Source organism: Rhipicephalus microplus, chromosome X (genome assembly GCF_043290135.1).
Source record: "Rhipicephalus microplus isolate Deutch F79 chromosome X, USDA_Rmic, whole genome shotgun sequence".
NCBI lineage: Eukaryota > Metazoa > Arthropoda > Arachnida > Ixodida > Ixodidae > Rhipicephalus > Rhipicephalus microplus.
The window spans coordinates 216,736,553-216,750,734 of record NC_134710.1 but is presented as its reverse complement, the minus strand read 5'-3'; the positions used below and the strand labels follow the sequence as shown (position 1 = coordinate 216,750,734).

Below are 14,182 nucleotides of genomic sequence, written 5' to 3'. Positions count from 1 at the left end.
TGACCAGTGTCTACGCCACCGATCCCAGCAGCCTGGCGAGACGTTTACTATAGTTATATTGAGGATGTGCTCGACCTCTGCAGGCGTGTTAACTCATCCATGTCTGAAGAAGAGAAAATTCGACATATTCTCAAAGGCATCGAGGATGGCGCATTCCAGATGTTGCTGGCGAAAAGCCCGACCACGGTGGCAGTCCTCATAAGCCTGTGCCAGAGCTTCGATGGATTGCGTCGTCAGCGTTCCATCGCCCGACAGAGTGTCCCATCACCAGATTCGATCTCGGCCGTCGCACTCGCAAATGGCAACGTTCGCCAAGAAACTTTGTCGAACCAGATTAAAGACTTCATCAGGGAGGAAGTCGCCCGGCAGCTCTCCCTGCTGCCGTATAGCGACGTGGCCACCACAAGCCTGCCTTCGACACTGCAGCAGGTCATACGCACTGAAATTTGCGATGCCCTCCCTACAGTTACGGCCCCTTACCCATGCACTTCAGTACCATGTGATCCCTCAACTGCTGGTTACGCACCACCAGCGGCACCTTCACCTCTCAGCTATGCAGCTGTGGTCGCGCGGCCCCCACCGCATCCAGTCGCCTTATCGGCTCCACCTCCTCCGGCCTCGCCTTCAGTTTACAGACCCCCACCTCGCTTTTTCCGTTCATCCAATGAGTGGCGCACTGAAGACAATCGTCCTATCTGCTTCGCGTGTGGCATCGCTGGCCACATTGCACGCTTGCCGCCACCGTCCCACACCTTCGCACGCATACTTCGGAACTCCTACCTACACGCCGCAGCAGGCCACCACGTCTGCATATGAACAGAGGCACTCCGACTCGGATCGCCGCCCATCAACTGCTCGTTTCCCACCCCCTCGTTGCCGATCGCCATCGCCTATGCTTCGTCGACCACCTCCTGAGGAGGGAAACTAATCAGTGCAGTTCCGGAGGCAAGAACTGCAACTTGTGCGCAATTCTCAAGGCCTCCATTTTCGCCGCAAAATGTTGTTGATGTCGATGTTGAGGAAGTCGCCACATTAGCGTTAATTGATACTGAGGCCGCCGTTTCTGTGATGAACGCAGAATTTTGTCAGAAACTGAAGAAAGTGACCACATCTCTCTGTAGCATGGTGCTGTCCATGGCTTGCGCGCAACGCATTCATCCCTCGGCTGTTTGTACGGCACGCGTCGGCATCCAAGACGTTTTGTACGTCGTCCAACTTTTTGTTCTACCATCTTGCTCTCATGACCTTATCCTGAATTTGGATTTCTTATCACGTCATGAAGCTATCATCGATTGTTCCCGTGCCAAAGTGTCCCTTGTGCCAACATGTGAATTTCCACCGCCCGACCGATCTCTTATGCTCTGCAAACTCATCACTGACGACATCGCCTTGCCCCCGCAAGCTTCAGTGCCTATTAGCCTTTCATGTGTGGCGCAACCTGACGCCACGGTGGTGTTTACGCCATCTTCGGTTTTTACTGAATGCAAGGGCATCGTTCTCCCAATTGCCGTTCTTACAATTGCGCCTGGTTTAACCGCAATGCTGGTTACTAACTACTGAAACCACCCCATTGGCCTACTTCATGGTGAAACGTTAGGATATGTACAACCTGTCGACCATATTGATGATATCATTCTTCCCGACGAAACGCCATGTCGCATTGCCGCAATCACTCTTGCGTCTGAGCCATCAAGTTCGTCAGCCTTCGACAATGCTATTGATGCAGACCTTCTCCCCTCGCATCAACGCCAACTTGTTGCTCTCCTTAACAAGTTTCGCTCTTCTTTCGACTTTCAAGAACCTGCTTTGGGCCGCACCACGACTATCACTCATACTATTGACACTGGCTCACATTTGTCTCTGCGACAGCGTCCTTACCGCGTTGCCGCCGAAGAGTGCCGCGTCATTACGGAGCAAGTAGATGACATGCTTGAACGTGGAGTCATACAGCCTTTTCAAAGCGCTTGGTCATCACCTGTGGTTCTGGTAAAAAAAACAGATGGCACCGTTCGATTTTGCGTGGACTATTGCCGCTTAAACAAGATTACGAAGAAAGATGTCTACCCGCTACCATGAATAGACGATGCTCTTGACTGTTTACAAGGCGCCAAGTACTTTACATCCTTGGATCTGCGTTCTGGGTATTGGCAGGTGCCAATGGCTGAATGCAATTGCCCTAAAACAGCCTTTGTAACGCCGGATGGCCTATATGAGTTCAAAGTCGTGCCATTTGGGCTGTGCAACGCGCCTGCCACATTTCAGCGCATGATCGATACCATCTTGCGTGCCCACAAGTGGAAAACTTGCTTGTGTTACCTGGACGACATCATAGTCTTTTCATCTGATTTTCCGACACATCTTGTTCGTCTCCAGAAAATTCTGACGTGTCTAACTTCTGCAGGCCTACAACTTAACACCAAGAAGTGCCACTTCGCAGCACGAAAACTAACCATCTTGGAACACGTCATCACAATAGACGGTGTTCTAAGACATGTCATCATAATAGACGATAAGCTTCGAGCTGTCGCTGACTTCCCGTTGCCCACATCACTAAAAGCCCTAAGAAGTTTTGTCGGCCTCTGCTCCTACTTTCGTCACGTCGTGCGCAACTTCACGTCTATCATCGCACCTCTGACGAGTCTGCTTTCCAACAGCAAAGGTATATCAGCATGGTCACCTGCATGTGACGACGCATTTTGCCAGCTGCACCGCCTGCTGAGCTCACCACCTATTTTTCGTCACTACGACCCCACTGCTGCCACAAAAATTCACACCAATGCAAGTGGCATTGGTCTTGGTGCAGTTTTGGCACAACGGAAAGGCACCCAAGCCGAATACGTAGTCGCCTATGCAAGTCGTGCTCTCAAGAAGGCTAAATTGAATTACTCTGTGACAAAGAAGGAGTGTTTGGCCATAATCTGGGCGCTGACGAAGTTTCGCCCGTACCTTTATGGCCGTCACTTCGACGTGGTCACAGACCACCACGCTCTATGTTGGCTGTCCACCTTGAAAGACCCGTCTGGATGCCTGGGGCATTGGGCACTTCGATTGCAGGAATACGACATCAGTGTCGTATATCGTTCCGGTCGCAAACATGTGGATGCCGATGCACTTTCGCAATCGCCATTAACACTAGATGTGGCTTCTCTGTCACCCCTTTTTACCACCTTGTCACCAATCGACACCACTGACATGCTTTCGGAGCAGCGTAAAGACCCATACCTTGCATTGTTACTCGACTACCTTACCGATCCGTCTGCTGTCCTTTCCACAAGAGCGCTACACCGGCAAGCAGCCCACTTTTCCATACGAGACAACATTCTGTACCGCCCCAATTGCATGCCTGGTGGTCGGAAGTGGCTCCTTGCTGTCCCAACTCATATGCGCTCTGACATCTGCATGAATTTCCATGCAGATCCCCAAAGTGCTCACGCAGGTGTCCTGAAAACCTACAAAAGGCTGTTCTAATAATATTACTGGCGAGGAATGTATTGCTTTGTGCAGAAATACGTTCAGTCTTGCACTACTTTCCAACAAAACAAGACACCTCCGCGGCACCTTACTGGCATGTTACAGCCGCTACCGTGCCCGGCTCGCCCATTCGACCTCGTGGATATCGACCTCTATGGCCCCCTCCCATATAGTGGCTCTGGAAACCGGTGGATTATTGTCGACGTCGATCATCTGACACGCTACGCTGAGACTGCAGCTCTACCGACAGCGACCGCCCACGAAGTTGCACTCTTCAATCTGCGCAGCTTCATTCTCCGCCATGGTGCTCCACGAGAATTACTCAGTGATAGGGGTCGAGTGTTCCTGTTGGAGGTCATCCAAGCTATTCTCGTTGAATGCAAAATCATCTACCGGAAATCTACCGCATACCATCCACAGACGAATGGTCTCACTGAACGGTTAAACCGCACACTTGGCGACATGCTGACGATGTACACCTCCTCCGACCACACAATCTGGGATGCTGTATTACCTTTTGTTACCTTCGCTTACAACACCGCGACGCAAGCGACTACCAGTTTTTCCCCGTTCTTTCTGTTGTACGGCCACGAACCTTCCCACCCACTCGACACTATACTGCCGTACCGTCCTGATACATCTGAGTGCTCCCCGCTTTCGGAAGTCGCCAGATACGCTGAAGACTGCCGTCAGTTGGCTCGTTCTCCGACAAGTGAGGCTCAAGGTCTACAAAAGACCCGACATGACGACATTCATCACATAGCTCCTACGTTTCGTACTGGCTCCCTTGTGTGGCTTTGGGTGCCTCCGCACGTTCCTGGCCTTTCTTCTAAGCTTCTGGCCCGGTACCATGGTCCATACCGTGTCATTGACGCGACCTCGCTGGTGAATTACATCATCGAGCCCCTGACACAATCGCAAGATTTGCGCTGTCGAGGACGCGAGATCCTACACGTCGACCGCCTCAAGCCCTACTACGACCCCCTCATTGTGCCTACTCCCTGAGTCGCCAGGATGGCTACTCTTCACCCCGGGGGTATTATAGTGGAGTATACTCACTAACCCGTATGTGCCTTCCAAAGTGAACGAAAAACCCCGTGCTTCGATTGCACGGGAACCTGTACCGCCTTTGCCAAACTTGCGGTACGCCCATTTTCTGTTGCGACCTCGTTGCGACTTTTCTGTTTGAATAAACATTAACGCATAGCGAATTTCCGAACATCTGCTTATGTGGAAACACGAAAGTGTTTTTTTTTACTAGGTCGATGAAGTGGTGGCAGGATGGTTTTTCATAGTTGGCTTTTCAAAAATGAGGCAATGTAGAAGCCGAATTGTATTTATGTACATGATTTTGGGCAACCAAATTGTTGCCGGCAACACTTTGCACATGAAAGGCAAACTTACTACTTCCTCAGCCTCTCTTCCTATTTCAACTTCTCCAAACTGATGTGGAGGACAAGAGCGTGCACCCTTCATGTTCAAAGTTTCAAATCTGCCTTGCAGATGTCAATATATAAGAACATTTCAAATTTCAGATGCTAAAAATCTTCGGTGTACGATTTTTTTTTGTATGCCCGGCCCCAATTTCAGGTCCAAACAGCATTATTGAGTCCCCACCTCTGCCACTTCTATCATCTCCATGCTGAAACCAGTGTTTTCTTGAGTCAATACATATGCAACCGTTGCATTGCCTGAAAGGTAGTTTTGCTGCAATACGAGTGAGTGATGGAATGAATATAATAAAAATCTGAAGGTGTCAATGTCAATCTGACGTTGAATGTATTTGTTTTTGGGAAGTTCGAATAGCGGAATTTCGGTGCAAATCGAATCAAATAGCAAACACTATTTAGAAGAAATATTCAAAATTTTGAATATTCACATACTCCTACTGTTGACTGATTCAATAGTTGTCTTTTTTCATGTTAGATATTAATAGTGTCATCTATGGAAACACAACTACTATTACTGCAAAACTTATTTGTCTATGTGAGAAAGCCAAAAAACAATATTCACATACCAAGGCATAGACGTGCACTTTGATAGAAAAGTCAGCCCTAAGATCCCGCAAGGTCATGTGGTTGCTGAAGGAGAGAGTATTGGTGCCAGCATTGTCGGTGGTTGAAAGCATTTGGCTGGCTAGCACCTGGGCTCCATGCTTCACCAGGCACAAAAAGTAATGCACATCTTCTCCTGGATATTATTGACACATAGAAAACAAAACAAGACATCACATAAAATAATGATGCCATGAGTAATACATAAAAATTCCAAATATCAAGTTTAAAAGGACCTTACATTTGTAATGGTGAATTGCCCACTTATAAGACCATGTCATGAACACTCAAGCGAATACTGCGCATTTACACACTGAATGCAAAATCCAGTCAAGCTCAAAACAATGTTTGTTACTCGCTTGAAGTTCATGCTACCCTTTAAGTGACAGATTGCTATGATAGCCGTAAAACAGCTATTAGCTAGCTTGTACTGTGAAGATCAAATGCCAATTTACATCCAAGAGTCCCGTGCAGTGAGCAGAACTAATAGTATAAATCTAAAACAAGGAATAAAATCATCATCAGCCTGACTATGCCCACTGCAGGGCAAATGCCTCACCCATGTTCCGCCAATTAACCTGGTCCTGCGCTCTCTGCTGCCACATTAAACCGGCAAATTTGTTCATCTCACCGGCCCACCTAATTTTCTGTCACCCTCTCACATGTTGGCCTTCTCTTGGAATTCAGTCGGTTACCCTTAATGGCCAGCGGTTATCCTGTCTATGTGCTACCTAGAACCAAATTTGGAAAGAGTGCCAGGTAAAAAAATACTAAAAGGTATCACAGTAATCTGCCATGCTAGTGGAGACTCACAGCTTCCAATCACTAAAACAGGGGTCTCAAATCCATGGCCCACCTGCACATGACTGTCCTCATCCCGTATTATTATTTAGTTTCTTAATAAGCATGCTCATGGAGTCATCAAGCCACAGCAGACAGCTGCTTGCACCACAACAGAACTTGACGGATTCTCTTTCAATGTTTTTGGCTCAATAGCTGACTTCTTAGTGACCCATGGTTTCCGAAGGCCATAGTGCTCACCGCAAGAAAAAAACTGTACCTAGTGACCGCGGTCATTTTCCAGATTGGCATCAACATTTTAGTCATTGTAAACTCGATATTGTCATGCTTTTCCAATCCCAACGCCAAAATCCTCTTCATAAATGAGAAAGAGGAAAGGCTTTCTTTAAAATGGCAACATTCACAGACATTTCGTTGAAACCTACCCCTGTCCCCTCTTTTTCACTCCAATCTCCTTCACTGTCTTGGCTCTTGTGTGGGTAAATTTTATGACTGTGGCTTACTAGCTGACGCGAGTATGAGACCCTGCACTAAAACTTTCTAAATGACAAAGAAGAGCCTCAAAACTTGAAAGGAGGCAACTTATAGCTCATATCAAACAAAATGCTTTGACAAAATATTCTTTTGAGGGAATATTAGTGAGACAATGCCCCTTTAAGTCCACTAAACTTTGACTACATTATAAAATATTTGTAGGATTACTTTAACAAAACAAAACCCATGGTGTAATGATGATATGCTTTGGTACTTGTAAGATGCTGTAAATAAATACAGCAAAGACTTATTATTTCAAAGTCACTCGAGCCATGAGAAAACTTCAAATTAAACAGGTTTTCGAATTAACAGAACATACAAAAAGTGAGATGTAAAGAACTTGGAATTATTCAAAGTATAAGAACTCGTGGTTTGCTGAACTGACTAGCTTGCCGCTTCAAGAATTGTTTTCTAGCAGTACCTGGTCCCAATTTTGCCGCAAACCCAGGGGAATGGTGGGCTTTGCTGCTGTCTTAAAAAAAGAAGAAAAAGAAAGCTGTTGTGTTTAATTGAAGTGCATGCCTGCAGAAAACAAGACATCTTCACTGCAATAGAGGAGTGACACGCGGGCAGCTTGTTGCCTCCTCCTCGCTGCGTCAATACGTCACGACGCGATCATTCGCTCATTTTATTGCGATAGCAATCATATGGACACTCTCGGCTGAAATTTGCCGTCGGCGTCGACGTCAGCATCATGCACTGTATATGTATACGTATCTATATATATGAAAACGCAAGAAAGAAAAAGATCAAAAAAAAAAAAAAAAAGACTCTGGCACGCGGCCGCGTCGTGAATGCGAGGTGTTAACCACTGAGCTACCAAAGGGTACCTCTTTCGACGTTCAAACGGCAAGCTATTCATATATACCACTTACCGCTGTTGGCAGGCATCTTGGGGGGAACTATCGTGTTTTCAGCATTATCAGCAAGATGACGCAGTGAGCGCGCGGCGGCTCTCATTTGGCTCTCATTGCTCACGCATATTTTGGCCCGCATAGAGAATAAGGGGGTGTAGGCTCGATCGCACACCCTTATCTTGCAGTGGAGAGAATCGTACGTCTTGACTAGCCTTTGTGTTTTGTGTGAACGATTCTGTTGTAGTTACCAGGTGCACAAAGGTCACTGCAATCGTTGCACAGCCTCCATTTGTGAAAGGGGCGCGCTTTTCAGACACAGCGAAGCAACAACCGAGACGCTTATTCGCATTCATCTGTACCTGTCAGTACGTTTCATGTGTTATTTGTGTGTGAGAAACGCAGGGCACGTTTCGACCTGCGTGCCATTCTGCAGGTGACCTTCCAATTTGTTGCTATTGCGTCAATTGCTTCGCCCTTGCGACAAAGCTGTGACTTTTTTCTCAAGTAAAAAAATAAGAATTTAATAATGGACAGTGTTACAGAGATTGCAAATATTTTGGCTAGAAAACATGATCATTGAAGCTTTAACTTAGTTTTAGAAGTAGGCGTTGCAGGCAGGAACTTCGCCAGCAGTGCAAGTGTACAAATTGGTGGAGCAACTGGCAATCGGAGGTTTGCATACATCGCGAATTCCAGCAGACTGTCCTTTATTGATTTCTTTACATTCCAGAAAGAATGGGTAAGGAATGATGTGCTGATGTTGCAAAAAGCATGCAATATGCTGCTCGCGTGTCACCGCTATGTTGCAGTGAAGCATGTGTTGTTTTCCACAGGTTCACACTTCGGTTTACTACGAGAGTTTTTTTACGCGATAGCATTAAAGAGCTCGTTTCGCAGCGATTCCGGCATTGGTGTCGCTGGTTGGGAGCGAAAAATCATCATTTTATGCGTGACTGAAAAATCAAGACCTATGCAAATGAAACAAATAATAAAAAATCCTGGGTCAGAGTGCGGAGCGAATCCGGGTCATTTTGGTCCGAGTAAGGATCGAACCCAAATCGTTTGTGTGGAAAGCGGATGTTCTACCACAAAGCCACGCCGATGCTTGTGAATACAGTAAACATAATTTTCTCTGCTTGGAAATGCAGTGAAAGTAACTTTCATGCTTCACAAACACATGCGTCCTGTATACATGCTTCATAATACACCACCAAATATTGCAGCAATAATGTCTTCTTCATCTTCATTTATTTTCCCTTAAAGGCTCCTGTTGGAGTATTACATAAGGGGAGGGGGGTAACATAAAAACTTAGACATGAGACTCGTCAGGTCACAAATTTGAAACACACATCTCAGTGAAATAGATTACCTGTTTAGGTGCAAAATAAAAACATTACAATTTAACAAGACATGAAAAACAGTGTAAGGTCGTAATGAATATTACAGCGTGAGGTGATCAGTGAGCAACTGCTTAAACACAATGGGGTTACGCTCGGTGACAACACTATGGCAATATATTCTACTCTGCAAGGGCGATCGGCAAAAAAGATTGATTGAAAGAAGACGTTGAACCATGCAACCGCTGGATGCTGCAAGAGTTAAAAAGGCGATGAGATGTACAGTGTGGGGGATTTAGGAGCTTGCCACGAAGCATGGTAGAAGTGTACATTGCCATCCGTCATCACAGCATGTGATTATCATATTAATTCATGGTTTAAAGCCGGTCACTAACTACAAAAGGCACACACCTTACTGCACCTATTCCCTTAAGGCCACGTAGTGGGTGCATAGCAAGTTTGAACAGATTTTGTGCCCTCAGTGTTTGAAGTACGCACTGAGGACAGGATATCGCTATCGTGTCCAACTCTTAAAGTGAAGCTTAAGAGTCCCACAATTTCTTTTTCCTTTCATTGTTTATGCGGAAAGTAGTGACGCTGGGGTGCTTTTGCTGTCACTAATTAGTATCACTACCTTGCACTGCCTTTTGGCTCTTAAAGGGCCCGTAAACCACCTCCGATATTTTTTCAAGCATTTCAAGTAAACACATGTATCGTGTGCAGAATTCTGTCGCAATAAACGATTCTACACGCGACAGCACTACGAGCTGCCGGCCAGCTGCAAATTCCAAGAAACAATCCCTCCTCCTTTCGGGCCTCCGCGTGACGCGCCATGCCACATCTCTGACTCGCCAAACTAAATATGCCAAATATGCTGTAACTGCTCGAGCAAGAGCCTATGACTTCTGGTCAGTCTGCAAGCAGCTGTCCGCGCTGCTTGTGGTTGTTCGTCGTGTTGTGCGTGTAACATGTGCGGGGCACGGTGTGTCCCCATCCGAGTCTATCGCATTAAAAATCCTTTGAAGGCGTGCACGCAACACAGATTTCATACCGGCACGATTACAGAAGCCACGGTTCACCAACAAGCACACAACTGACGGAGTCAACGGCCGGAGTCGCGGCGACCGGAAGTAGACGGTATTTCAAGCAGCGTGTCAGCGAGGACGTATTCCACGCGAGATTTGGAAGGGAGCTCAGCGAGAGGGCAAAGCGGCGTGCGAGAGGATACCAGTGGAGGGAAGCACAGGAGAGAGCAAAAGGTGTGGTCGTCACGGTTTGTTAATCAAACGCGTCTAGCTCTGCTATTACTGCACCGTTTTGAAAAATTTTCACGGCTCTGTGTTTGTAACACAATCGCTCAAAATTTCCCTCCCACAACTGAATTTAGACCTCTGGGTGGTTTACGACCCTTTAAGGGCCGCCGTATCCACAGATTTGTGGTGAAACTGGGATCAGGACTTGGCACATGGCACCCAACGTTTTTGAATTGACCAGACTGGTGCTGGCCACCGCTTCAAATTATCCGCTTTGACTTGCACTACAATATACGGGACAGCAGAAATATTTCAAATTAAGTGGGATTTCAAGATAACAGAGTTTGATTTAATTAGGCTTTGCTGCATATTGTTGTGATTGTGTTAGTGCATTTATGAGAAACTTAGATATACTCTTCCTTATGCTCATCTTTCACTCGATGATGTTCACCTTGTGAGAAGGAGCAACATGAAGGCACCAACATATTATCCAGCATAGACAAACTACTGTAAACTGGTGTCTTAGAATTCGTGCTGAATGTTGGGCTACATACACAGTAGCTCCTACAAAGGGGGTGCTCGGGGAGGCTGAGGGGATGATCGCCTAAGGCAAAAAAACACTAAAGTGAAACAATGAATCAATTTAGCTTGATTAATTGTACTCTGAGAATTCTAATGACGCTATTTTCCCATCGTAGCTTTACTGGCAGAGAAGAACACCAAGGTCGAAGTAACACTTTTAAGTTTCACGCCGAAATATCTTCACGAAATCTCCTCCTATGTCATACATATCACAGTGTATTTTTCGTATTTCGGCCACAATGGCTCAATGAAAATTTCTGAAGGTCGGTACACTAAATCCCTGGCCCCTCAGAGGGTATATACTTCATATTTACCAATTATAAGTTACGTGTAAGCCCTTGTAGACACTGTGAAAATCTGTGAAGTCACAGTGATTGGTACAGGAACTTCAAGGTGGCATCATTACCTGCATTTTATTTTTTCGTCTTTCCTTGCTTACCAAGCATCTTTCCGTGACAAACATGGAGATTTTCGTAATGCACTTTGATAAAGAACTACTGCAAATGAACATAACTTGTCATCAGCCTATGTCAGAGAAAATGTGATGCAATATAACATTACTCCTGGAGTTCTGGATAATACTTACAATGTCAAATGGGGCACACAAGTGCAATAATTGTCTCTCAACCCCTTTAATTCTTACACAAAAGAAAGATATCCAATTTTTAAGTCCTGGCCTGGCATTTATTACCGATTAAATTTCTGAGGACGAAACGTATGTGGGTTTTGTTTAAACACCTTAGTTTTCTTTATATGTATAGCCAAATTTTCGGATGAGCATGCACACATAAAATCATTTGCTTCATAGGTGAAAAGCCCACTGGTGCTGCAGCCTAATCCATAAACCCATATGTTAATGTAACCAATGTTACATATCACATATCAGAAGTTAGTCAAAATATGGATATGAGACTATTCTAAAACATTTGAGAATAAGGAGAATGAATTAGGAGCTGAAGGTTTTTGCTACGACCATGTGAGGGTAACACACAATGAAGCTAAGGTTACAGTGATACTTTGCTGCTTTTATTAAATTGATCAATACTGCTTTCTGGGCAAGTTACTTCATAAGAAAGTTCTAACATGTACGGGTACACTGAAATGTATGAATTATAAGAATAATATAAATGACAGTCTATCAAAGGACAACATGCTACAAGCGGAAGCCAAACCCACATCCGCATTTCGCATAGAATGCTGCACCACTGAGAACTGTGGCAACCACCTTACTGAACAAATTCTCATATACTATATCAATGGTCATAATTTCCGGGGTTTTACAGGCCGAAACCACGATATGATTATGAGGCATATCGCAGTTGGGGCTCTGGATTAATTTTCGATGCTGCTTAGATTTAGGTGAATGTTTTTTTAACATGCACCTCAATCTAAGTACATGGGTGTTTTGCATTTTGCTCTCGTTGAAATATAGCTGCCATGGATAGCAGTCAGACCTATGCTCTCGAGCTTAGGAGCAAGACACCTTAAGCACTAAAGCGGTTTGTAGCATAGGGCAGAAACAGATGAAGACATGCACTAACTTCAAATTGGCACATTTGTCTGTTTGTTATTTCATCTTTTTTCCTCGCCTGTTTCTGTATTATGCTACAAGCCAGTTTATGATGATCTAACAAGCCCAAATGATCTAACAAGCCCAAATTGATACACTTCTGTGCTAAGCTACCATAAACAAGCAAATTCGTGGGTATTATGCATATGTACTAGATCTAGACCTTGCCTTGTTAACCATTCCGTCAAGACCATGGCAGTGAATGCTTCATACCATGCAGTAAAGGACATAGGAGCAGGTCAATAAACCCTAATATGCAAACTTATCAAACCAAGGCTTTTTTATAAATCTTAGCACAAGCCAAACATATAAATACTGCTGAAATAAACTGCATAAACATGAAATAAAAATGTGCCTACCAAGTATTCCTTCGAGCTGAGCAGCCAGAAATTCTCTCTTGAGGGGCAGCTGCAGTTGGCTGAGAGTCAGACAGGCCCTTTCTGGAACCACTTCGTCATCTCCACAGGCACCACGTGTCTTGAGTCGTTCAACTTCTGCCAGGCAAGCTTGTCTACGTTCCGCTAATGGTTCAAAACAAACCATCGTAGGAAGTTATTTTCAGAGGGCAACAATGAACCCAACTTTCACCACACACAGGTGGCACTTTAACCTAATACTCACTTGCAAGCAAAAGCAGGCGTTCTCCTTCTACTTGTTCAGCAGAGCCAAGAAACTCCACTGTGGAGCGACACACATCCAATGCCCGGCTTGCTTGAGCCATCACTACTGACTGAGCTTCTGCTTCCTTGCACAAAGCCTGTAAAATAACAGCAGACCAGGAATGAGACAAAGGCTAGGGCACTGATGCTGTCTAGCATTAAGGTCAAGGTATCACAGTCGAATTATGAGGTACTCGGACATGCATAAAGAGCCAGGCACTATTTCCATATGTGCAAAACGGCCTAAAAAAAAAGTTGATGCTGCAACTTTTTTTTTAATGGCCAGCACTAATGACAGTTAAATGTACAGTTAAATGCACATCAAAGTGGGTTCATCTTGTCTACATTATTCTTGCCCAGGAGTACTCCAATAAAGCATGTAAACAGGGTCTACATCAGAACATGATGACTGATAATGCTGCACAGCGTATTACGAAAAACTAAACAATGTTAAAGATCGGTTTAGATGTTATTCTAAGATGCATCTTGACCTTTGTTTTTATGATACAAAGTTATATCGGACAATCTTTCATCTAAGTAAAGGTCGGAAGCAGAGATGTTACAGGTTTTCCCGCTCACTTTCAAGTGCCAGCTTAAATAATCCACACACCATTCAAATAATCTGAGCACCAAGCCATTTAATCTATGTGCCAAACATTTATTCCAAGCGCCAACATATTTAATCTAAACCCCAACTCAATTGGGCCATGTGCATGTGAATTTAATCCAAGCGCCACCATGCTTAATACAATTGCCAAAGACTTTAAGTCAGGTGTCAGTCAGTTTAATCCGTGCACAAAGCAGAATATGGGGCATAAAAACAGCAGTACAACTGAAATGCAGTTCCTACAATATATCAGATAAAAGTCGCAAAGTAGAACAAATCATTATTATTCGTATTCACCACTAGTATTTAAGAAAAAAAAATTACTGCTAAGCCATGTTTGTACTTGGGTATGTACAAGTTTGTAGGCGAGTGCTTGGCCTGGGTGAAATCATTTTAATGGTACCGAAAAAAAAAAAAGCAGGAACATGTTAATGAATAGTTTGTGTTCGTCACTAAA

The 14,182-nt window shown here is 44.8% G+C and overlaps 1 protein-coding gene across 3 annotated transcripts in view; it reads right to left on the bottom strand.

Annotated features, from left to right (window-relative positions):
• The window catches only part of LOC119187492 (uncharacterized), a 65,087-nt gene that overhangs the window by 20,729 nt on the left and 30,176 nt on the right, over positions 1-14,182 (bottom strand). For all 3 annotated transcript variants that reach the window (XM_075878634.1, XM_037435622.2, XM_037435623.2), the window contains exons 10-12: positions 13,081-13,216; positions 12,819-12,980; positions 5,489-5,661 (exon numbers count right to left, since the gene is read on the bottom strand). In XM_075878634.1, the coding sequence (XP_075734749.1) occupies positions 5,489-5,661; positions 12,819-12,980; positions 13,081-13,216 (471 nt within the window). The remainder of the gene's footprint in view (positions 1-5,488; positions 5,662-12,818; positions 12,981-13,080; positions 13,217-14,182) is intronic.